Source organism: Brachionichthys hirsutus, chromosome 7, assembly GCF_040956055.1.
Source record: "Brachionichthys hirsutus isolate HB-005 chromosome 7, CSIRO-AGI_Bhir_v1, whole genome shotgun sequence".
Lineage (NCBI taxonomy): Eukaryota > Metazoa > Chordata > Actinopteri > Lophiiformes > Brachionichthyidae > Brachionichthys > Brachionichthys hirsutus.
The window spans coordinates 10,355,814-10,378,537 of NC_090903.1; the positions used below are offsets into that span (position 1 = coordinate 10,355,814).

At 45.8% G+C, this 22,724-nt stretch overlaps 3 protein-coding genes across 6 annotated transcripts; 1 reads left to right on the top strand and 2 right to left on the bottom strand.

Moving 5' to 3' along the window:
* Positions 1-749: 749 nt before the first annotated feature.
* zranb1b (zinc finger, RAN-binding domain containing 1b) lies at positions 750-10,488 on the bottom strand. 3 transcript variants are annotated; one of them, XM_068740925.1, is made up of 10 exons: positions 10,119-10,488; positions 8,165-9,177; positions 6,469-6,656; positions 5,757-5,910; positions 5,024-5,095; positions 4,387-4,585; positions 4,047-4,167; positions 3,684-3,813; positions 2,284-2,513; positions 750-2,189 (listed from the first exon to the last, which is right to left on the bottom strand). In XM_068740925.1, the coding sequence occupies exons 2-10, from the start codon at positions 9,102-9,104 to the stop codon at positions 1,971-1,973; spliced, it is 2,253 nt and encodes a 750-aa protein (XP_068597026.1). In that variant the 5' UTR covers positions 9,105-9,177; positions 10,119-10,488; the 3' UTR covers positions 750-1,970. The 3 variants fall into 3 exon arrangements, with proteins under 3 accessions (XP_068597026.1, XP_068597027.1, XP_068597028.1); XM_068740926.1 differs by lacking the exon at positions 10,119-10,488 and adding an exon at positions 9,889-9,969; XM_068740927.1 differs by lacking the exon at positions 5,024-5,095.
* Positions 10,489-11,887: 1,399 nt separating this feature from the next.
* abraxas2 (abraxas 2, BRISC complex subunit) lies at positions 11,888-18,522 on the bottom strand. The gene is made up of 9 exons (XM_068740956.1): positions 18,451-18,522; positions 16,475-16,565; positions 16,016-16,052; positions 15,507-15,573; positions 15,066-15,256; positions 14,654-14,776; positions 14,178-14,262; positions 13,959-14,076; positions 11,888-13,316 (listed from the first exon to the last, which is right to left on the bottom strand). Exons 1-9 carry the CDS (start codon positions 18,520-18,522, stop codon positions 12,760-12,762), a joined length of 1,341 nt encoding a protein of 446 aa, XP_068597057.1. The 3' UTR covers positions 11,888-12,759.
* Positions 18,523-18,626: 104 nt separating this feature from the next.
* Positions 18,627-22,099, top strand: eef1akmt2 (EEF1A lysine methyltransferase 2). 2 transcript variants are annotated; one of them, XM_068741276.1, is made up of 6 exons: positions 18,627-18,754; positions 18,990-19,055; positions 19,164-19,278; positions 20,334-20,441; positions 21,395-21,611; positions 21,811-22,099. In XM_068741276.1, exons 1-6 carry the CDS (start codon positions 18,642-18,644, stop codon positions 21,936-21,938), a joined length of 747 nt encoding a protein of 248 aa, XP_068597377.1. In that variant the 5' UTR covers positions 18,627-18,641; the 3' UTR covers positions 21,939-22,099. The 2 variants fall into 2 exon arrangements, with proteins under 2 accessions (XP_068597377.1, XP_068597378.1); XM_068741277.1 differs by having other exon boundaries at positions 21,841-22,099.
* Positions 22,100-22,724: the final 625 nt, after the last annotated feature.

The window sequence follows — 22,724 nt, forward strand, 5'->3', positions numbered from 1 at the left end:
TTGTCCCAAATGTGATCTATTCCCATCAAAAGGACCAGCGAGCAACGTAGGGAAGTGTATGGAAAACGTCCAATAGATCTCAGGAACAAATAGAAACCTTCAAAATCGAACCTGAACAGAAAACAGCCCGAGTCGACATGATTGATTTTTACGTCTCCACCTTTTTGCGTTGCTGTTATTTTGTTTTTATATCAAATGTGTTTTTTGCTGTTTGAGGTTTTCAGTCCTGTTAGATTCGTATTGCGTTGTTAAGTGTTCTTATAGTCTTACGTGAACGCCTCCTGCCCTTCTCCTCATAGTTTCTTTGTGTTTCTGCTCTAATGAAAGCCAGATGCGAACCTCATCGGCCACAAACGGTATATCCCATTTAGCCCCCACAACGTTAGCGAGAGATGGCTGCTAGCGGATCGTTTGGTTTTTAGTGTGAGTATTTGTATTTGTTTCTTGTACAAGGTGAACATATAGCATTACAGTGCAGCTGGAACCAATACAACTTACTGTTCCGATTGGTCTTTGGCTCTCTGCGACATTTAAGGGATGCAAATAATCCTCTAAAGCAGCATTTTCAAGTTTACGTCAACATCAGACATTTCGGTAAAGCGGTGTCGTAGAAAAACACGTTTATATTTATGGATTGTTGATCTGTTTAAGGTTCACTGTTTGAATTAAATGATTGGGGGAAGAAAAGAAATCCGCTTTTTTTTTTTCAGATGCATTTGTATTTTTCTAAAGATTCTACCAAGAAACGGTTTAGTTGGACGTTCAAAAGGGTTTTTATTTGTTTTGCCTGTTCTTTGCTTTACACTCTCAAATACAAAGCAACATACAGGGTGATGCTGAAACAGGACAGGTTGCAGTACGCAGGGGCAAGGAAAGACTAAATGCAAACATTCAAAGCAAAAAAACAACAACTAATGACAATTAGTTTGTCAGCTTTGGTTTAAGATGTTGCCGTCTGCAGCTACGAGCTTTATCGGAAACTTAAAGATGGTTTCACACAAAGACAGCGGAGAGGAACTAGCGTGTACCGTGAGGGTGAACTTTGAAATCAAATGGAATAAAACAAAAGAAGACAACTTCTTGGGATTAGGTTGACAATGAATGTTTCCCCACTAACAAATAAAAAGCACCAGATTTCAGGCATCCAGACGAGGTACAGAATCGCACAGAGCAACGCAAAGTAAAACGTGATTGGTTCCGTCCTCGCATCGAGTGTTTCCGTGCAACGCTTTTCTTCATCGAGATTCAAAGAATAACGAAAAACCACCAAAAAAAAAGGAGAGAAATATATACAAAATGCTCTTATTCGCGCCAAAAATATTTCCAAACAATAAATATATAGAATAAAATCATAAGAAAAGAAAATTGACTAAAACACACACACATCTCAATTCAATCAGTCCAAACAAAAAGTCAACCCAAAAGCCCAAAATGGATGTTTGTGTGCTCAACATGAATGCGGCGAGAGTCAACGATCCCGAGAGCTTCATATATACGACCTTGAATAGAAATGATTTAATAAATATGTAGTGCTCGTTAAGAACTGAAGTCATTATTACACAATCTCTGCTTGTCTAAAGGTAACGACACACGTCGGCTTCTTCCCCGCCCATTCAAAAACTAAAAACTAAAGAAGCCGCCGCTGAAACGACGAACGGGAACATCCATTTGGGTGTGTGCTTCCGTCGCCGCCCACGCCGAGCAGATATAAAGAGTCGCTGCTGGTATCGTTCTTCACGCATTTAACGTCTACGGATGGAGATTCTCTTTCCTTTGCGTTTTGGAGGTCGAAAAGTCGTTTGCCGTCGTTCTCTGCTGTGCGGCGGTGGAATCCGGCGGCCTTCGGTGTCGAAGGTGTTTCTGAGTTCAGTGTGTTCAGGGCGGGGCTTGTGGTTCTCGGTCCTCTCCTGAAGGTGGTCACAGTTTATCCGTGTCAGGAAAGGGGAAGGAGTCCCGTCCCCCGGGTCTCGTCACTCGTCATCGTCCTCTTCCTCCTCCTCGCCGTCAGACAAAGAGGCACAGGGGCGGATCTGCCGGTAGCCGTCCAGCCACTTCTCCACCATCTGGGTGACGAGGGGGTGGTTGCGGCGGCGGGAGCTTTTCTGGAGGGCCACAAGAACCCCTCCCTCCGTCACGCAGCAGTCCAACCACTCTCGCAGCAGCTTCTCCTGTTGCTCTTCATTCCCCATCTGGAGGAGAACCAAAGGCGGCCGTTAGGGGGCGCCAGATTACAACAAAGGTCAAATTAAAAATGAGAAATAATAAATCTGTGGCGGTGCTCACTTCCTGCGCTGAGAGGAAGTGAACGTGGAGCAGCTTCCTCTCGCTGTCCACCAGCGGCAGGAACGTCACGGTGACGTCATCGTCCGTGTTGAGGTTGGCGCCCGCGCCACGATTGTCAAAGCCGTCGTTCTCCATGGCAACCAGGGCCGAGAAGTGTCCCCGCGTGTAGCCCAGGGCGATGGGGCTCTTCCAGCAGAAACTCTGCTCCCACAAGAGGGGCAAGTACACACCTGCAGGGGGGGGGGACTTTAATATCTGCATACAGCAAGGTGCTTTCTAAATAATAATAATATAAAAAATAAGACTTTCTGTGAACGCTTCAAAGCATTTTAAGCGGCCACTTTAAAGGTTCCCTCTTTGGTCATTGCTGGTTTCTGTGATACACGACAAGCCAATTACTCCGTTTGAGGAACCGCTGGAGGTTCATTTCATGCTTTGATCAAGGGAGAAAGACTAGAAAAAAACAAAAAAAAACTATTGGACAAAACAGAGTCGATGAAGAATCCGACTTCCCTTCATCTTTTAAGATCTAGAGTTCTGCAATCTGCAGAGTCATTTCTTGATTTTTCTCCTTTCCGTCTGATATAAAACGAAGAGAATCTTTACACACAATATTAAAAAAACACACTCCGGCTAAATACTCCATTACAAATGAGCACAAAAAAATATTACATCTGCAAAAAGTATTAACGCTTTAAAAGTCAAAGGACTCAGGCTGCATGACTCGTGTTATATATAATAATTATAATATTTAACTGATTTATAATTATAACGACCCCCCCAAAACAAACATTTCAGTATTATTAGTGAAGTATTTTGATGTTGTAGTCGGTCAGGGTGGAGCGGATTTTAAACGTCATACTGTCCTCAGTTCCAGGACACAGAACCGGACCCGGGTCTCCCTGTGACCTGCATATTTTAACTGGTTCGCTTTGGCCCCCTCCTTTCCCTACAGACGCCCCCGTGTGTGCGCCTCCTCCTACGTGTTTTACATCATCATCCTCTGTGCGGCGCCACTCGGCAGCCGAACTCAACCCATGAGCGCAGAACCCTCGGAGGACTGTTTGACAGGCTGTGATGGTTTACGTACGGTTCAAATATAGCTTGTGTGTGCGTGTGTGTGTGTGTGTGTGTGTGTGTGTGTCTGTGTCGCTTCCCGGCATCACCGTACGTTTCTAAATGTGCCCCCGTGGTGTTTTCGTTGTGTTTATGTTACGTTGAGTCACACAGCACTGAGATACCGCCTGGACGGAACACACTCGAGCGCAGCACGGCGTAAACAGCCATTTATGCCTGCTGCAGCGCTCCGGCAGAGAACGTCTCGTCCTCCCGTCCTGCTGGAACGGAGCCGGATATCTGACAGAGGCAGCAGCGCGGCGGCCGCGGAGCCGAGCGCTCACCTTGAAACCGGGTGTAGCCGAGCGTTTCGCCTCGGAAACTTTTGTAATACTTCACCCCGTAGACGATAATGGGCCTACGAAGTATGTGCGCGAGAACAAAAATGTGGGTCTGCTCCAAGCTGGATCCCGGCTGCAAAAGAAGACACACAAGGAGACAGAGCGGTTAGAGAACCATCGGCGGCGGGCGGGCGTGGCAAACACGACAGAACGCCATTTCACACCCGGAGGTGAAAACAATCCGCTCAGAGGGAGCGAGTAAGCAGGGAGACGTTTCTGACGACACGCAGGACGCACTCGTCGTACCTCCTCCCCGTGTCACACACGCTAAACGCACCGAGCGCTTAAAGCGCACGTTTGCTGTACCTGACTGGCCAGGGAAAGGATGAAGGCCCAGTCTTCCTGCCACTGCTCCTCACGCAGCGAGAAGTGCAGGCCGAAGCTCTGGGAATACCACGACTCCCACTCCTTCCAGCGAGTGTAAAACCTGCAGAACGCACACACAAACGCACACACACACACGCACACACACACACACACACACACACACGCACACACGCACACACACTGTTTGTCCTGGCGTGGTGTATTGCACCATCAGGCTCCTGAACACACCTGAGACTGGATGCACGTCCTTGCTGTTCATACACAGAAGGAGTACAACACACCGAGCATAATCTGTGCTCCCGGGGGGGGGGGGGCTCACCAGTGCGAGCAGTCGTGCAAGCAGTCGTGGAGGGTCTTGCGGAGAACCGAGTCTTTGTCGTAGATGCCCCACGTGGCCTGCAGCACCGAGTCGAGCAGACAGTCGCCGGCGGTGCGGTTCCACAGGGCGTAGAGACGGCTGTCCAGCCTGCTCCCCAGCTCCAGGGACCAGTTGATGATGGGAGACTCCTCTTCGAGCTCTGGTGGAGACCGGAGGAAGAAAAGGCTGCGTTCATCTGTCAGTCGTACAAACCATGTGACCTCGCAGAGAAATACTACGTCGTGTACAGCTGAAGGTTTTTTATTGGGATGATAAAGCAGTCAGATGTATTTGTGCTCTGTTGATTTGACAATTAAATACAATTATTTTTGGACAGGAATGATCTTCCTTGTCATTATTTCCGGCCCCGTTTTCCTTGCACGCCATCAGAAATTTAAAGACCCGTTCTTAAAGCCCACACGGCCTCCGCCTCGATACGGCAGCTCAGCATTCCGGTCGGAAGTGGGAACGTGTGAGGAATAGCTGCTACCGTCCTGCTTCCTGCCCTCTGCCTGGACTCTTCCTCCCTCAGAAACGTGAACTTTATTTAAACACGCAGCACGAGTGAGAGTCACCAAGCCGCCGGTAAATAGTTCACCTTTTTGCACGTCTCGGTCGAGCACCTCATCGAAGAGTTTCTCCTGAACGGCAGGCGGCAAGTCCTCGATGTCTGGAAGACAACGACGGAAAAAAGAAGAGCGCCGCAGAATCAAGAGAGGAGTTATTTTATTTGCCCCTTTGTGGTTCGCTCCAGCCTGAACGCATCTCGTTTAGCTCCTCCCACAGCAGCCGCTGGCTGAGCTGCACGCTCAGAGCGCTTCACTGAACACGAGCTCATTCTTCAGCAGAAATAAATGAATGCATCGACTCTGAGAAGACATTTCTAAGAGTGTCCAGAATGTCCTCAAACACAGCATAGGAAAAAGAAAACGTTAGCGCAGCTAGCAGCAGCGAGCTGAGCAATAAAAGCTTTATAGGGCACAACAACAACAACAACTAGAAGTCAATGAATGCGATTGGACTGGCAAAACCGTCTAAATATATCTTTGTTGTGAACGGAGGGCAGCCATAGCGGGGGGGCTCGTCTGTCTGTGTGCAAGAACAATGCTCGGAGGTCAGGACCTACGTCTTCTGGCAGTTGGGGACAGACAACCGTAGCATTATGTCCCCTCGGAATCTCAACAACAAGTAAACAAGCAGATCGTTCTGTCACACAGTGGTGGTGTGTGTGTGTGTGTGTGTGGGGGGGGGGGGGTCGGCCAGACTGGGCTTCTCCCCCTGGAACCAAACACACAACGTACAGTTTGTTGTCGTGTTTGTCGTCTGCTGACCTGCTGGCAGAGTGAAGGTCACCAGATCAGTGAGGAAGTAGCAGGCGAAGTCTCCCTTGCGCTGGTGGAGAGAGGCGGCGACCTCGCGGCGGATCTGCTCCGTCAGCTCGGGACACACCATGGCTGGGATACACTTAGCTGCCTGCTGGGAGACCTGCAGGCGGAGCAGAACGTCAGCGTACAGAAAGAAGGACATGACGTGTGCGTGTTTGAAAACCCGAGGTTTCCTACAGAACAGAAATAATTTCATTCGAATGGATTCCAATCTTCAGAATATCTCGCAGCTCAAATGGATCCCGAATACTCGATCGATCAAATTCTCATTTTGTGCACAGAATCTCAGCTGCCTCTGGGACAACAGGAAAGAGAAACGATTCTGTGTTTGACGTGCGAGCGGCTTCAGCTTTCGTGCATTTTTGGGGCGTTAGCCCGCAGATGCTGTCTGACCCCGTGGGGAAAAACAGAAAAGACAATCTAGGCACAGAGCGGGGAGAGGTGTGTGTGTGTGTGTGTGTGTGTGTGTGTGCAGATAATCTGGGATCACAGCTGCAAACAACCTCAGCACACACACACACACACACACACACACACTATAGCAGAGATCATCTGTTAGCGTACAGCTAGCTCCGGCATCCTATTTGTGACGAGGCTAACGTTGAATCTGCAGCTTTTTGGCGGCTACGGCAGAAGCTAACGTAGCACCTGCACTGACCTCCGTGAGCAACACGGCCAGCATGTCCTGTCTCTGGAAGCGGATGGCGAGGTGAACCAGCGTGAAACCGTCGTCGAAGGCCGAGGGTCGATTTAACAGGCGCACCTCGTCCGACGTTAGCTGCCTGGCTATATCACCTCCCGATGACTTGTAAGCCTCCACAGCTGCCAGGTCGCCCTCGACGACACCTTTCAGGTGAAGAATAAATAAATCATTGTTACGAGAAAACGGAATAAAAACACTGAAGAACAGAAGCACTGAAGTCATTTTCATTTAAGCACGCTTTTAGTGAATTAACAGCGCCTGTGAACCACAGAGAAACCAAATAAACGATTAGCAGTTTAGTTTATGTCTCACACGACAAATGAATTGATAAACAGGTAAACATATGGGTTTAACAGACAAATAAAAACATGCAGTCTCGGGGCGCCCCCCCCCCCCCCCCCCAGTCATGTGCTGTTGTCCAAGAGAAATATATCCATACCTTCTTTTCTCTGTTACACGGGTCGTGTATTTTTAGTGCAGAGGGTGTAGGAGAACTTTGAGGCCACTGTTTACACATACTAACGTCTACATGTCAGCGACAGGGAAACCTGCCTAGCAACACAGCAGCCTCACTCGCCTCTATGTCCCTGTGAGGCCGTACATGGGTCAGACCTCATTCAGCTGGTAATATGTTCTAAAATGATATCAAATATGTGCAAATTATCACCGGATGATTCCAGATACTGTCTGAAACACACCTGGGTGGATCCAATTCTCCCGTCATTTACTAGCAGCAGATTTTGAGCTGCATAAACACGTACAGGGAAAAAAAACACATTTGAGTTCTGTTAAAAACGGAATAAAGTACATTTTACAGCCACGTCCAGGCGCCAAGTCAAAATCTTTAGTAGTAACGCACACGCAATGAACGTGGCGGCAAATAGTAACACAACGCTGATTCTTTGGCTTCAGGAAATGCAGGAGGATGTAAAGTATATAAATTATATCGGTCAAATTTGTGCCAAGATAGATCCACATAAAAAAGACTGACGTGGGAGTGGGAGTGAAGCACGGCAGGAGAGAGTGAGACAATGGTGTGAGAGAGAGAGAGACGGGGGGAAAAAAGCGTCACTCGTAATATTCATCCTCCCTCACACGCCGTATTCACCAGACAAGTACAGTAAGTGTGCATCCACACACACACACACACACACACACACGCAGTGAAGATGTGCAATGCAGGGGATTTCATGGCATCCCTCTGGATGGGGGGGGGGGGGACTAGTAGCACAAGTTTAAATATGCAGATGAGTCTGCAGTTAGTGGGGAGTGCTTGTGCCTTAATGAGATGTGGGACCTGCCTAATTGGAAGGAAACATGCCCCCGATAAGAATGCCGTCCTTTGAAACAACGGAAAGGAGAATAAAACTCGGAGCGTGGGAAAAGGTGTTGGCCGTTTTCTGCTGGGTGTGTCGAAAATCTGGCCCGAGGATACACAAAATGGTGAAGCTTGAAGAGGGAAACATAAAGGAAGACCAGGGAAGACTTCAAAGCATCAGGATAGAAAACGTCGATCAATAAGACAGGAGAGAAAACACGCACAAACACCCGATAAATGAAAAGCAAAAGGGGTAGGGATGAGAGCCGATACGATGCAGGAGACATAAATCTGAGCACACGATGAAAAAACGTGCACATTCTCGAAACTCACCGACACAAGCGTTGAGGAAAAGCCAGTCAGTCCTTCTCATCCGGTTCTTAATCTGCTTCAGCTTCTTGAAATCCACCTCCAGCTCCTCTTTGCTCGCCACCCCGGCCCCCGACGCCAACTCGATCCTCTGAAAGTCCATGTTCACCTCCGGGTCTCGCTTTGGGGTCGGGGGTGACTTCCTCTGACCGCCGCTGCACCCCCCCGGTCCGCCCGACACGGTCCCGACTCCTTGCCCAAGGCCCCCCCCCCCGCTGTCCCAGTCCTGTTGATTCACTTCCGAGGGAGGCCGCCCGCTTTCGGGCTCTGATGCCAGTCGGATGGGTTCGGCCAGCAGACCGTTCGGCTTCGGGCGGTCGCAGAACACGCAGTCGAGCGCCTCGGCCCAGTTTTCGTAAGTGCAGGCGGCGCAGGCCCAGTGCTGCGCGTGCGTGTTCAGCCTGTTACGGTCGTTGTACTCCTCGCAGGGGTCCACGGCGGAGGCCGGGGGAGCCGGGCGGCGCCCACAGCCCGAGGTCTGGGGTGATTCTGTGGGGCAGCACGGATGCCCTTGTCGGGGTGCCCCGTGCTGTTGCTGGCCCTGATGCCTCTGGCACAGGCACTGGGTGCAACGGACGGCCCTTGGCCAGTTAAGGTAGGTGCACACGTGACACGACCACTTGCTGCTCGTCTCGGGTACATCGGCGATTCGGACGCGGGGTCGGGCACTGGAGTCCGGGCATATGAGCAGGCCGGAGCCCCCCTGGGGCGGGCTGTTGCTCAGGTCCGCAGGGTCCCACCGGTGCAGACCGGCATCCAGAGCAGGACCGCTCTTGAAGGGCTCCTCGGTAATGATGGCGCCCCTGCTGGGCCTCTGAGCGCGACACATGGTGCACTTGATGGCCGACGGCCAGTTCTCGTACGTGCAGTATTCACAGGCCCACTTGGCGACCGGCTCGGTCATCGTCGCACCGCCGCCGAGGGCGGCTTCCTGCCGTTCGGAGGCAGATCCACTCTTACGGAGATCAAGCAGCACGCTAGGGGACAAATAAAAAGGAGCGGGCCGTTTAACGTTAGCTCTTTACGCTACGCCTAATAAACAGTGAATCTGCCTACATGAGATAAGAAACATTAAATCGTCACGAGAAGAAAACTTTGAAGAAAGGTTTAAAAATATATATTCTACTTCTACCTGCCATAATATTTGTATTCCTGGTCGTAACGCTGCTTTTGAGCAGAATCCGCCTTCGTTAAAATTAAACCCCCGATTCAAGCCAAAGCGGAATCTCCATTTTGCTTCAGACGTGAATGTGAAAGCCTTTTATTTACTTTAGAACATGCCCTTGTTCCACTGCAACAAGCCGGGTAGATCTTGACGTCACTTCCGTAAATACATTGAAAGTCTCCATGTTGGTGGGGGCAAGAGCCCCCCGGTTAAAAACGGTCTAACTTTCGCCCCTGGGGCAATGCTTTGGAGCAACGAGCTGAAGCCCGAACATTTGGCCAAACTGACCCTGACCCCCCCCCCCCTGACATTAAACTCACACAATAAGATACTTGCCCCCCCCCCCCCTAAAAAGAGATCCGGATATAACAGGAGAGAAAGTCCATTTTGAAACCAGACACCAGCAAGAAGGAGACGCGTAACGACTGAAACGGAGCCTGTTTACTGCAACACGAGAACCTGAGTGCTGTAAACAAAAGTGCGACACTCCGGGGGGGGGGGGGGGAAGAAGAGAAATACTTACGAGACAAAAACAAAGACGAAGTTAACGCTCCGTGGCTGCGGCGGCTCGGACGACGGAGTCGGTTCGGCTGTGTTTACAGCGACACACGTCCGGTTACCAGGCAGGAATGACTGCCAAGCTAGCAGGCAGCGCGCTAATATGACGGGATTATGTTGACCCCCCCCCCCCCCCCCCCCCCCGAACTATGCAACAAGGTCGGCTAACGCTCGGCTAACGCTCGGCTAGCTTACCTCCTGCTTTCGCTGCGTTTACACTCCTCGGTTTTCCCCGGCAGGCAGAACAAACAGACTCCCCCCCCCCCCCCTCCGGACCGGAGGAGCCCGCTCCAACCCGAACTCGAGCTCGAGGCTTCTTCTCTCACTTCTCCGGTGCCCCCGTTTAGTTGGCAGTAGAAGGTGCAGACATCCCCCCCCCCGCCCCCCAGTCCCGTCACTCGCCGTATGTTTTGATGGTTTAGACCATTTTTGCCCTTTGTCGACTTCCAAACACCGAGTTGATGGGCTCTAATGGCGGCGCAGGGGAAGGGGAGCAGCCGAGGCAGGACGAAAACTAAAATACACTCCGAGGAGAGAGCGGCGCTCCGGGCCGCGTTACATTAACCTGGATCTGCCAGCGACGCTGATTGGTTACTACCAATGGATACACAAAGCATCAACCAATCAGAATCCACGACTCCTCGTCTGAACTATTAAAAGGGTCTATCAAAAGCAAAACGGGTTCAAATTACACAGCAAGTCCTCTTCAAGTACACGGTGCCAGTTTCTAACAATAACAACTATAATAATAATAATAACGATTGGTATTATTTTAGATACGTCGGTCGCGGATCGTTGTATTCCTGCAAACACACCACGTGGTATCCCCCTTCAAAAGGAACAGCGGATGATGTCATCGTTAAAATGCTGCAGTAAGCCGTCTCGTCTGCAGCAATACGCGACCTGCTGCAATGAGTCTGTGCACAGCGTGAGGAAGAGCAAGTGTGAATTACATGATTTAGCATCTTTCGAGATGAAAGCATTGCGTGAGGATTTAACTCGTTCACAGCAAAGGAAAAGTCCCACTCCAATGTGACGTCATCCTCACACGCACCAGTGTTTGGTTGTGGAAATGAATATCAAAAGGAAATACGAGATTCAGCTCTTTACACGTCATTTGAAGTTGAAAAATTGACCTGACTTGAGAGAGGTTCTGATCGCCATATAAAACTGACTTGCATAAAAAAATATGCATGCACATTGTAAGTGCTGCTTAATTTACCTCAGGAAAACAAAAGGAAATCATTATCATATATATGCATGTCTCCTTTATTAACCCCCCCCCCCCCCCCCCCCCAGTCTTTATCTCCAAAACAATCACCATGTATTTCCTTATATTCCAGTAGTGAAGGGAAATCACACTACAATATTACATTTTAGAATTTGTGAATACGTTACTTTGGCCAATTATCGAGTATCATTTTAGGTGCCAGTTCCCGGTAAGGGGTGCACCAGGGCAAACAAAAAGGGCCCTAAAGCAAAAAAAAAAAAAACCCACAAATTCATGAAAATAAAGCAGCTTGTTCCAAAGGCGAAGCTTCTCCAACCACAATATATTTTAATTTCCAAACTGTGCGCAACCGACTGAGCACGCCAAACTTTGTCCATGTGAGTGCAAATGTCTGTCCGTGGTTGTGAATGTGTTCCGTTTAGAGATAGAAATGTCCCCCCCGACTAGAAGGCACTGTATACTAAAGGAAGTTCATGATGTTTTAATCACATCATCCAGGTCCATTCCCATAACATTTACCCAACCATGTGAAAATAAATGGTTTGCTTTCAAATGTGCAAAGACAGGAGTGTGATTGCTCTATTCCCGATGTTGCAATTCACTTCTCTAATGATTGAAAAATACAGAACAAGTTGGTGAACAGTCAGCAAGCAGTTAAATAATCACGGTGGAGACAGCCAGCATTGAGGAAGATAGCACTCTGTGTTGCAGCAGTAAAATATGAACGTTAAGATTCTGATTAGTAAAGCTTTAGTTTAATACATTGCCCTGTGAACCCCCAAGTAACACACAAAGATGAACCGAGTTGGACTCAGGTGGATCAAAGAGGTCTACAAGCACAAAGTGACAGCATTGGTGTAGCACATTCAAAAAAGAAACATTACATTTTGTTAAGTGCAGAAAAACTCACATTTATATATATATATAGCCCCTATAGAAGTGACAGATAATTTTTTGTCAATCAATTCTGAAATGATTTAAATACATAATTGCGAGATTACTTAATTATAACTATGGACAATGGGAAAGAAAAAAAATATCAAAATGACAAATGTGCATGTTAAAGAAATTCCAGCATCAAATCTCTTTTTAAGAAAATACTACGTTAACCATTTGCCTAATTCATTTTCAAACTTATTTGAAGGCTGCGTAATATTCTCCAAATTACATTCCTGAAACGGCTTGTAAGGAAAAAAAAACAAAAAACAAGATGACAGAAAAAAAATAAAACATAGTGCATGAGTGAGAAGACATGGCTGCCCTTGATTGAAAATAAATTCACACCTCCAACCCCGACAGATCAGACACATCCACTCTTAAATACCCAAAACTGACACCATTCCAAAAAGAAGGGGGGGGGGGGGTAAAATGAAAAAAAATAATAATACAGGGTACATTTTCCCACCTGATAAGCCTGAAAAGTCTAGAAACGTTCCAATTAAAACAACACTCAAATCAAGACAAGAATAGTCAGACCTCACCTGCCTCTCACTTTCAGGACTGGCACTCATTCGTCTACCTTCGTCTCATTGATTGCTTGAGATGCCCACCTCTCAAGGTGCGTCACTTATCTGTGTCCCATGAACACCCTGCATGTTACCGGTACTATGTGGCCTGTGAGCCACGAGCGTCCCCGTCAGGGCCAAGAGCAGCCGCTCGGCCCTGCGCTAAAACGCTAGCAGAGGCCATTGGCAGATGAGCAGTTTCACTCACTAAGTTCTCATATTCGCTACTGTCCTCATCTTCGTCATCCTCGTCATCCTCCTGTCCTGCGGCTTGTCTGTCTAACGAGTCAGAGCTCGATCCGTCACCATTGCCAAGGTATGGGTTGCTGCTGGGAGTGGCGACAGGATTCAAGCTGACACCCGAGCCCAACCCGAGACCCAGGCCCATCCCCAGTGGGCCAGGGGTCGGGTGTCCCGGAGAACCCACAGCCTGGGGTCGAGGCAGTAGAGCAGCACTGGTTGGTGGGGAAGAAGAGGAGAGCAAAGAGTCATCCTGGGACAAGAGGTCAGCATAAGGTGGTGGGTTAGGTGAGGTACTGGGCCGCTCCGGGGCAGAGGGTGTCTGGAGATTTATCCTGGAAAGAGGGGAAGCCTCAGAAGGATCTCTGTCCTCCTCTGGAGTAGAACGGGAGTCTGCATTTTGGGCCTCGCTGAGTCCTGTTGAAAACAAAGGAAGACACAACTGTTAAAAGTACAACATAAAAATCTCAAGAAACGACATTCATTCTATCAATCTATTTATCTATCATTGAATTCAATGACTAAATAAGTCAAAAGGTCCTGAGAGAAAGGGATCAAATGAACTGAAGTGCCACACAACCATAGTTTAAAATGTCTGAATCGTTGTTTCCCGGCTGGTTATATCCATCAACTGAAAATATATTAAAGAATACATTATCGTTTGAAGACCAGTTCACAGGCAGCACTTATGAAGAAACTCGAAACTCCCTAAGACAGCAGAAATAAGCGTGTCCACTGTGCCGTTCTGTTTCTTCAATCTTGATAAAGGAGAGCATATTATAGAATCGCTATACTGGCCAAACAATCAGCTATCAGCTTTCACAAATAGGGCTGCCGCCTTAGATAAAAACAAACAAACAATAAAGACAAAAAAGATATATCGAGCTAAACGTACTGCGGCTGCTGCTGCTGCTTCCGTAACAGAAATTAAAACATAATCAATGTCTGGCAGCCACAACTAATAAATTCAAGTATGGGAATCCTTGACACATTTATCCATCACACATTAGAAATCGAATGATGTAATTCAAGTTTACAGAATCCACATCAAGTACGTACTCCTCTCCTCTTCTGCTGCCTTGCGTTTCCTGAGAGCAATTTGTTGTTTGAGTTTCTTTACATCCTCTTGAATTTTCTCCTTCCACCGTTCACTTTGATCCACCTCTCCACACACCGCCTGAAAAAGAGGCAAACAGGTAAAAAAACAAAAATGCTTTAAGAACTTAATTGAGGGGATACTTTCACGTCTTAAAAGCGCACCAGCTCTCCTTTACGCACCTGCACTTTGTCTTGTAGCGCACTGTAGACTTGGAATATTGTTCTGATATCCTTCATCACACCATCTTTGTCAAAGAATTCCGCCCTGCAAGTAGATAACGCATATATGATTACACTATTGAGGACCCGGCAGACAGCAACAAAATAGAGACTCCACCCAGTTTCGTCATCCAAATTGACAAAAGCGGTGCGCCGGATGTCTCTTCTTTCAAAGCAAAAAGGTCAAACATGCTTTCAGAAATATGAGGCAAATAAACTGGGAAGGGAATAGAGCGAGCTAGTCAGAAACCGGAGAGAAAGGTTGAGCTAACGCAGCTCTTCTACGACAGAAAAAGTGGGTCGAGTTTGGACACAAAGAGAGGGGTGGGGAGAAAGCTGCGTACGTTATGCCCCGAAGGTAATGTTTGAGCACGCGTGTGCAAACAAGCGGCTGAAAAAACTCCACGCCTGTCAAAAACGGGACTATAAAAACGTACCCATGCTCTTTGATGACTTGGGTGTAGTTGAGTGAGGTGTTGGGCACTGAGGAGACTTTGTATTCCTGCTGGCTGGTGTTGCCGAGGTTTGGGATCGTGAGGGTTATCCTCTGGTTGTACCTACTGAGTGGAAATGACAATTAGCATCGTCAAATTCAAACCTTCAAGAACATTATTATAGCCGTTCTGTAGTTCATACAATTCTGTAAATGAGTCATGAAATATTTGAATAAAAAAAATAATCGCGGTGCCAAAATGAGATCTAGTCCTCCTCACTGCAGCCCGTTCGCGAGGGACTTGGTAACTCTTGCGTGAACTCATCGGGAGGTAACAATGTTCGGCGCCGGATGTGTGGCGCACACACCGATTTGTCTCTGTTGATCAACGTGTTATTATTAACGTACATTCTTACCTGTGGTTGGGTCTGAACAGCACATATTCCAAGGCGTGCGTGGAACTGTTGGCGGTGGAGATGAAGCTGAAGAGAAGGAAGACGAGGTCGGGCACAGCAAGCAGCTGAGTCAGCTGTTTGTGGATGAGCTGTTCCCTGAACGACATCTGCTGCTGGGTGTTTCTCCGGAACCGGTACCAACCAATGACAGCCTGGGGGGGAAAAGATTTAATAACAAACTCAAATTCAATTCGGTGAGGACTCGCTAAGTAGGAATTTTGTCATTGGTTTGCAAATCTAAAATGTAAATCTATGTTTTCTTGGGATTTAATTTTTGAATACTGTAGATTTAAAGGAAACAGGAAGGCATCGCCGAAATTATACGTCATTTGCCACAGCATAGTTTGTTGAATTTACAATGAAGAAGAAGGACAAAACAAAAAAAAAGACAAATTCACTCACTTTCCGCCTGTCCTTAAGAATGCTGTTGAGGCTTTCTTCATTGATTTTGCCTGCGTAGTCATAAAAGCTGATGACGGGGGAAAAAACACATCATGTTCCTCCTCTGCCTCGACATGCTTATTTAAAAGTGGTCATTCACGCCAAATCAATGCAGGGCGTTATAATCGATTTCAAGGTAAGTGATGCGCAATAAAAATTATCAATGCATTTACAACTTTCCAAAACAAATACAGTAATACCTCGACATACGACTGTTCCGAGATACGAGCAATATTTGGCTTTGAGATACGAGCGCGCGAGCACGCTTCCAGATGCTGGCGCTAAATAGGCGAGTGCATGGTGCGAGTGCTCCAAGTGCGCTTCTCTCGTTCACTGATTTTGGCAGTATTTGTGAATATTCTTTATACCAAGTGATGACCGTGAGTGGAGTACATCGACGCTATGCACAATACTTTACGGTTATTTGATCATAACCGTTGCTGTGTGAGAAATAAAAGATCATTTCTTACCTAAACAACTGTGCACAAGGATCATGGTTATGGATTTCTGTTGAAAACAAATAATTATAGATCAATACACATGCAAATACTAAAGTTCCCATCATGAATGCAGGCGTTTTATATCACAGGTAAGAAAACGTGTCGTCATGTCAAGGCTGGGAAGTGTTGGAACAAGCAAGATTTACTTAATGCCGTCAAAATGTGAGCCCTCCACATAATGATGAATGGCTGGGCTATGGATAAGCAGTGGCCTTATCATAACAAGGTTATGATAAATTGCATCCATTTGAAAAGATGCAAAATGACTACATGGTGCTGTTGACAAACAATTCATGTGGTTGCAGTGGAGAATGCAGACTTTCCATTAGAATAAACAACGCTTCCGTCGGAGGGCTGTCGCTGTGATCCATCATGTACAGTCATGCTTAAAACATCACCGTTTTTGTTGGGCTTTTTTTCTGGGCTTACCTACTACCTGGAGCAACTCTGCACTGTTGATTTGTGTGTCACTAATGCTGATCGTCTCTTCTTGCCTTACGTCTCCTAATAGGAAGCCCTCCTGTTCAAAGACATGAAAACTGGTTATAGCATTAAGTTACAACATTAAGTCACGTATCTACTACTACTGTACTTTCAGCTTGTCCCGTGATGGCTCACTACAGCAAATCAACCTTCTCCACTTCACCCTGTCCTTTGCATCGTCCTCCCCAACACCAGCCACTCTCATGTCCTCCCTCACTATGTCCATGTATCTTCTCCTGGGTCGACCTCTGGCCCTGTTCCCTGGCAGTTCCATCCTCAGCATCCTTCTACCGATATCGTCCCTGTCTCTCCTCTGGACATGTCCAAACCATCAAAGTCTGGTCTCTCTGACCTCGTCTCCAAAACATCTAACCCTCACTGTCCTTCTTATTGCCTCATTCCTAATCCTATCCAACCTGGCCACTCCCAAGGAGAACCTCAGCATCTTCATCTCCACCACTTCTAGCTCCGCCTCCTGTCTTTTCCTCAGAGCGACCGTCTCTAAGCCGTCCATCATGGCTTGTACTTTCCTCCACCCGTTCCAGAACTTCTCCTTCTCCGCTAACTCACATCCTACCTGTGGAGCGTACTAACAATGTTCAACATGACACCGTCCGCCTCCAGCTTCATACTCATCAGTCCATCCGACACTCGATTCACCTCTAGAACCCTCTGCTCAAACTCTTCCTTCACGATGATCCCTACTCCATTCCTCTTTCCATCGCCTCCGTTATAAAACGTACATAGAAAATTCAAAATATATTTGGATTTGAGACTGTTCGTCCACCAAAAAATAAACGTTTGAAAATTCCTCTGAGGAGTTTCAATTGAATTTTTAATGTATTAAGGGATTATTGGATAAAAAAAAAAATGGACTTAATAAAGATTGATTTAGAAAACAAAATACTTTACTGCAGGCCTACAGTATTGTACACAGACAAAAGGACAGACAAATGTCTTTATGTGGAGACTCTAACTGACTGATTGCATACAGAAGAGCAGTAAATTATTTCGAGCACAGAATGATAATCAATACTGCCCCAGAATTACATTACGCTTACTTCTTTGTAAAAACATAAATTACAAATGACAGCAGCTGGTAAAAGACGCCGTTTCCTTCCTCTGCGTCAGGAATGAAGGCGAACTAGTAATCAACCAACCGCCTGTCCAGATCAACTTTAAAATCTTGTCACGAGGAAATAACACGTAAACAGCGCTGACGTCATCCTAATTAATGCATGTCTATACAGATTTTCTTTTAACAAATGCTGGTAAGAAATACCAGCATTTAATAAACAATATTATGATTACGTATGTAGTTGTTTTTTTTGTTAGACGGCAAATGCAAACACAACTAGCTATGCAGCTAACAGGCTATTATTATATATCAATGCTTAAAGGAGAAACCCGGTATTAACATTTCCTCAAAGACATTTTCAGTTAGCTCCATATTTTGATGACGGACATACTTCAAACATCAAACAGCAGGTTTGTTCCTGTCGATATCAGCAAGACTGAAATGCGAAAGCGACTTAGACTTAGTAACTTAGCTAATAGGCTAAGTTGCTAACTGCTGAGTATTTCCTGGAAGCCAAACTTTTCTATTAGTCTTTCCCATATCTTTCCCGTCTAAGTGTGTGCCTGGCCGTAGCTACAGATAGAGATAAATGCTTCATATCCGGGCTGTATTATCATCATCATCATCATCATCATTAATGACTTAATATTACTGTAGCTGCAGTCTCATTTCCTTATACGTGCCGGCAAATAGACGGAACCAACACTAGCTAGCCAGTGAGATGATGACACTGGGAAAACAACACAAACTAATGGCGCTGATTAATTCAGAGGCCAATTGCCGAACCAGGAATGTGTAAACAGCCGCTGCGCAACGGTCCGTCGGTAGGATCCTAAATACTCACATGATCCGAGTCGCTGTTGGCGCTGTGATAACATATAGAGCTAAAAGTATAACCTGAAATGGATGCCGCCATGTTGGAAACATCGCTATCAATCCCCGATGCCCCCCTGCGGTCGCGAAGCACGTTCCTCAAACGCAGTGTCTTCTGGGAGTTGTATGCGGTGACGACTCGATGATAAACTCCAATCCAGCATGGAGGCTCATACGCAAAACTCATGTGGCAGCGTCAACAATTCGGTCACAGACGAGGATAATGACTTAAATGACGCCGATTTTGCACCTTCAAAACTCGGAACGAAGGAATAGTAAGCGCCGTCCTCCATTAGCTTTGTTGCTAACGCGAAGCTACGACGATTAAATGAGGTTAAGTCTTTCAAGTATTTGTTTTAGCACGTTCGTTGTTTTTGGACATTCAGTAAAGCAGCCGAGTCCAGTTACATGTGTGACGTTCGTAGAGATACTTTAGTAACGATTTAATTACAACATTTACGTGACAAATTGTCGCTAAAAGTTCTTTCTTTCTTTTTTCTTTTTTTGCAGTTGGGAGGATGTTTACCAGAAAGATCTAGAGACATTTAAAGACATCGGGGATGTCGGAGAGATATGGTAATACTAATAAACCAAGTGCATATCTACGGCGTGCCAACGTGTCATAATTTATTTGGCAATGTATTGGCTCGATAATGAAGTCTGCGTGTTTACTTTTTTTCTAAGGTTCGGTGAGGAAAGCGTGAATCGTGTCCTGCGATGGATGGAACAGGCTGGCGTTCCACAAAATGCTGCCATTCTTGACATCGGCACGGGAAATGCAGCCTTTTTAGTTGAACTGGTACACTTGTTATTTTTTGTTTCATGGCTACATTTAAATCGGTCAGGTCACCGTAATAAATGACAAATGGCAGCCAGAGGTCTAATCTCAATCTCAGAATATCACTACCCTCAATCTGCAGGACGCGATAAATACCACTAGGGGTCATGTGTCAAATCTGAGCCTTTTTATTTGTTCTCAGTTCCTTGTTCTAACATTCTGTTTAGATTTAAAAAATCAAATAATAGGAAGTATTTTATGCAACATTTTGATATTAAATAATTAAATTGTTTATGGCAAAGTTAAGTAAAAGAAAATTGTTGCTGTTAAATGGCTAAATTTCCATCACCGAATTTCTGAACTAGTTGAAAGACACCTCTGTGATCTGTGTGTGTGTGTGTGTGTGTGTGTGTGTGTGTGTGTGTGTGTGTGGGTATCCTACATTCATTTTTGTTTAAACGCATCTATGAAGATATCTACATTTAATGAAGCTCTTAATCTATTCACTCTCCTCGAGTGGATGAGTCACATTTTGAGCTGTGTATCGATGCTCAAGAGCACTGTCCTCAGAGCTCAGATGTCAAATTCATCCCAGAATACATTCTCCACCTCTGACTGAGCAGTAGAAAGTCCGCTAATGTTAAGAAGTGGAAGATATTGCAGCAGCAAACACTGCAAAAAAAAAAGGTCATGGTTTGAGTAGCATTCTCTGTTGGGTTTCGGTCTGGACAGTCACCAGTTAGCAACCCCTTTGAGAATAAAGGGGTGCATATCAAGACCAAACTGGTTGGCAGAAGCCTCTGAGACTGGCCCGTTATGGGAAGCAGCAGTCGGAGATGAATAGATTAGCATTAATGCAGCACACTGCAAAAGGCTTGCAGACAACCAACGTCTGTTTTCCCGAAGAAAAACTAGGACAAAGCTGTGCTGTATTAAAACCAAAACCGTTCAGGCAGGCAGTTCATACAGTACTGTGAAACATAATCGCTTATTTCAGTTGTTTGTTAAAATGAAAGCCTACCTCCTAAATTGCTGAATTTCCTTTTTAAATTAGTTGCACATTTGTTTGTTTCCAGGCTAAACATGGATACAGGAATCTGACTGGTATAGATTATTCTCCAGCGTCTATAGAATTGTCCAGAAATGTTCTCCGGATGGAGGATTTGACGGATATTGCCGTAAAAGTGAGTTCATTTCTCTTTGTCCTTCAAAAATATTGTATTGTCATCACAATTCACATTTACCATCCACAGGGGTTATTGTATTGTGTGCATGATTGCTGCACCCAACAATTCCTCTTCATTCTCAAATGTCAGTGTACAATAAAGCTTTCAGGATGCTGCATACCAATCTGGACCTTTGGAGTGTTGGATGAAAACGGGAGACTCGGATAAGAATCAGGCATGGAAAGTGATGGAAGCCTGCCCAACATCGAGAGTCAACGTTCAAAAAAATCCAATGAATTGTGCCAGATTTAGCGCGTGCGGACACATATAAGCAAGAAAAAGTCGTTGTAAATGTCGGCTGCGGCTTAAAGGATGTGATGAATGGGTTTTCCTAATGTAGTTGCATATGCTTTCTATGCGCCACACACCTGTAATGCGGTGTGTGTGTGTGTGTAAATGCTTTTCCTTGGCCAGCAAACCTTCCGCTGAAGTCAATATTGACCGTAGCTGGACATTGACAGTGCGGCGGTTGTGTGTGAATACGTGAGAGAGAAGTGGTGTGATGGGATTCTGCAAATTCTTTCAGTAACACCAAATGGAGTGACTTGAATAGAGTCTGAAGTGGAATTTGAAGCATTTCAGCTCATTAAAATTCCTTTAAATCTTTTATAAAACACACATTTCCATTGTGAATCTGTAGTTCTTGATTTGTCCGCGATCCGATCTGCCCTCAGTGGTATAGAAAGGAAGCTGCCTCTGGAGAATTTACTGCTTCCATGCCTGCATTTGCAATTTATATTTAAAGTTTAACCTGTGACGTATAATAGAAGTCGCTTTGGCTGAAACTGATGCGTTTCTTCGGTAATAGTGTTGTGTACTTTACCCCACATTTAAAGAGTGGTAGAATCCATTTTGTACCTTGTAGTGCAGGTGCAGCAGGGTTGATTTTTCTGTCGTTTTCTATATTTCAGGAGATGGATTTCTTAAACTGTCCAGGGGAACTTAAGGATTTTGATGTCTGCGTTGACAAAGGAACCTTTGATGCAATAAGCTTGAACCCGGACAACGCCAAGAATAGCAAAAAACTGTATGTCCAATCTTTGAGGGACGCTCTTAAGGACAAAGGACTCTTTGCTATCACTTCCTGTAACTGGACAAAAGAGCAGCTGCTAGAAAAATTGAGCGAAGGTAAGGGGAAGTCCTAAAATGACCTGCATGTCACCTCATTTTATTTTGACAGGTTCTATTAAATCTTGTTTTTGAAGCAGTCGGTTTGACTCGCTTTTCCTCGCCCTCTGTAGCTACATTTCGTCGGAAAAGATTCTTGGCTCCTGAGTTTAATGCGAAATGTAGTGTTATAGTAGTTTGCATAATGCACGGTACGTAGCCTGTGCATTTCCTTTGTGTCGCCTCACAGGATTTGAGTTTGAGCAGGAGTTGCCGACACCAAGTTTCCAATTCGGAGGGAAGACGGGCAACACCGTGACAACACTCATCTTCAAGAGAGTGCTTTGATTCAGATGACCCAGAAGATGTTGCTTTTCTTTTTTCAAGAGAACTAATTATGAAGCAGATATATGCTGTAACATGTGATCACGTGAAGCCTCTTGAAACAAGTGACTTGTTAAAATATTTATTCTGTAGTAATTAATGAAGATTAAATAAATACAATACTCTCCCTTTGTACTTTCACTATTGCAGACACCATCTGATGCACACCACCAAGTCATTTTAAGGGTCTTGATCAATAGTTTGAAAATCAATGTTCACACTAAATAGCCGATTACGGTGTGTTTCATCTTGTAAATCTTATTTAATGCCTCTTTTCCAATTGGCTGGAAAGCTGGAGAACTTGTGGATTGAGAACGTCTGACATAATAAACGGTGGCTGTGACGTTCTGTGGAAGGAAAGCCTATTTGCAATTTCCTTCCTCGATGGCATCGTTAATAACTGTCAAAGTCTGGCTACTAATTGCAAGTTTGGGCCAGTGGTTCCATGGGAGCCCTGGATGATGAGGCAATGCTGTTGAGTAAACACAGGCAGGCTTTACCAGAATTACTGCCTGGAATTTTACAAGGCTCTGGATATCCTGGCTGGAGATGTATGTTATGCTCACATTTGCAACTCTCACAGAACTTTCCCATGAAGTGAAACCACCTTTGGTGAGCTTGAACCAATATCCTGTCATTTCATTTTAAATCTTGTAAGGCAAGCTGAGCTCTTCTTTGTTTCATCGTGTCAAAATTAGATTAAAATATGTACTGAAATGTTCTCATACTCTGTAGTCTGCTCTTATTCCT

Coding starts and splice junctions, on each gene's coding strand:
- zranb1b (XM_068740925.1), bottom strand. CDS start 9,104: ATGACCGAGCCGGTCGCCAAGTGGGCCTGTGAATACTGCACGTACGAG. Junction 5,911..6,468: donor TGGCCGTGTTGCTCACGGAG/GTCAGTGCAGGT, acceptor CTCCGCCTGCAG/GTCTCCCAGCAGGCAGCTAA. Junction 2,190..2,283: donor ACTTCCTCTCAGCGCAGGAA/GTGAGCACCGCC, acceptor GTTCTCCTCCAG/ATGGGGAATGAAGAGCAACA.
- abraxas2 (XM_068740956.1), bottom strand. CDS start 18,522: ATGGCGGCATCCATTTCAGGTTATACTTTTAGCTCTATATGTTATCAC. Junction 16,566..18,450: donor CCAACAGCGACTCGGATCAT/GTGAGTATTTAG, acceptor GTCTTTGAACAG/GAGGGCTTCCTATTAGGAGA. Junction 15,257..15,506: donor TTCTTAAGGACAGGCGGAAA/GTGAGTGAATTT, acceptor TTTCCCCCCCAG/GCTGTCATTGGTTGGTACCG.
- eef1akmt2 (XM_068741276.1), top strand. CDS start 18,642: ATGGAGGCTCATACGCAAAACTCATGTGGCAGCGTCAACAATTCGGTC. Junction 19,056..19,163: donor GGGGATGTCGGAGAGATATG/GTAATACTAATA, acceptor TTTTTTTCTAAG/GTTCGGTGAGGAAAGCGTGA. Junction 20,442..21,394: donor TGACGGATATTGCCGTAAAA/GTGAGTTCATTT, acceptor TCTATATTTCAG/GAGATGGATTTCTTAAACTG.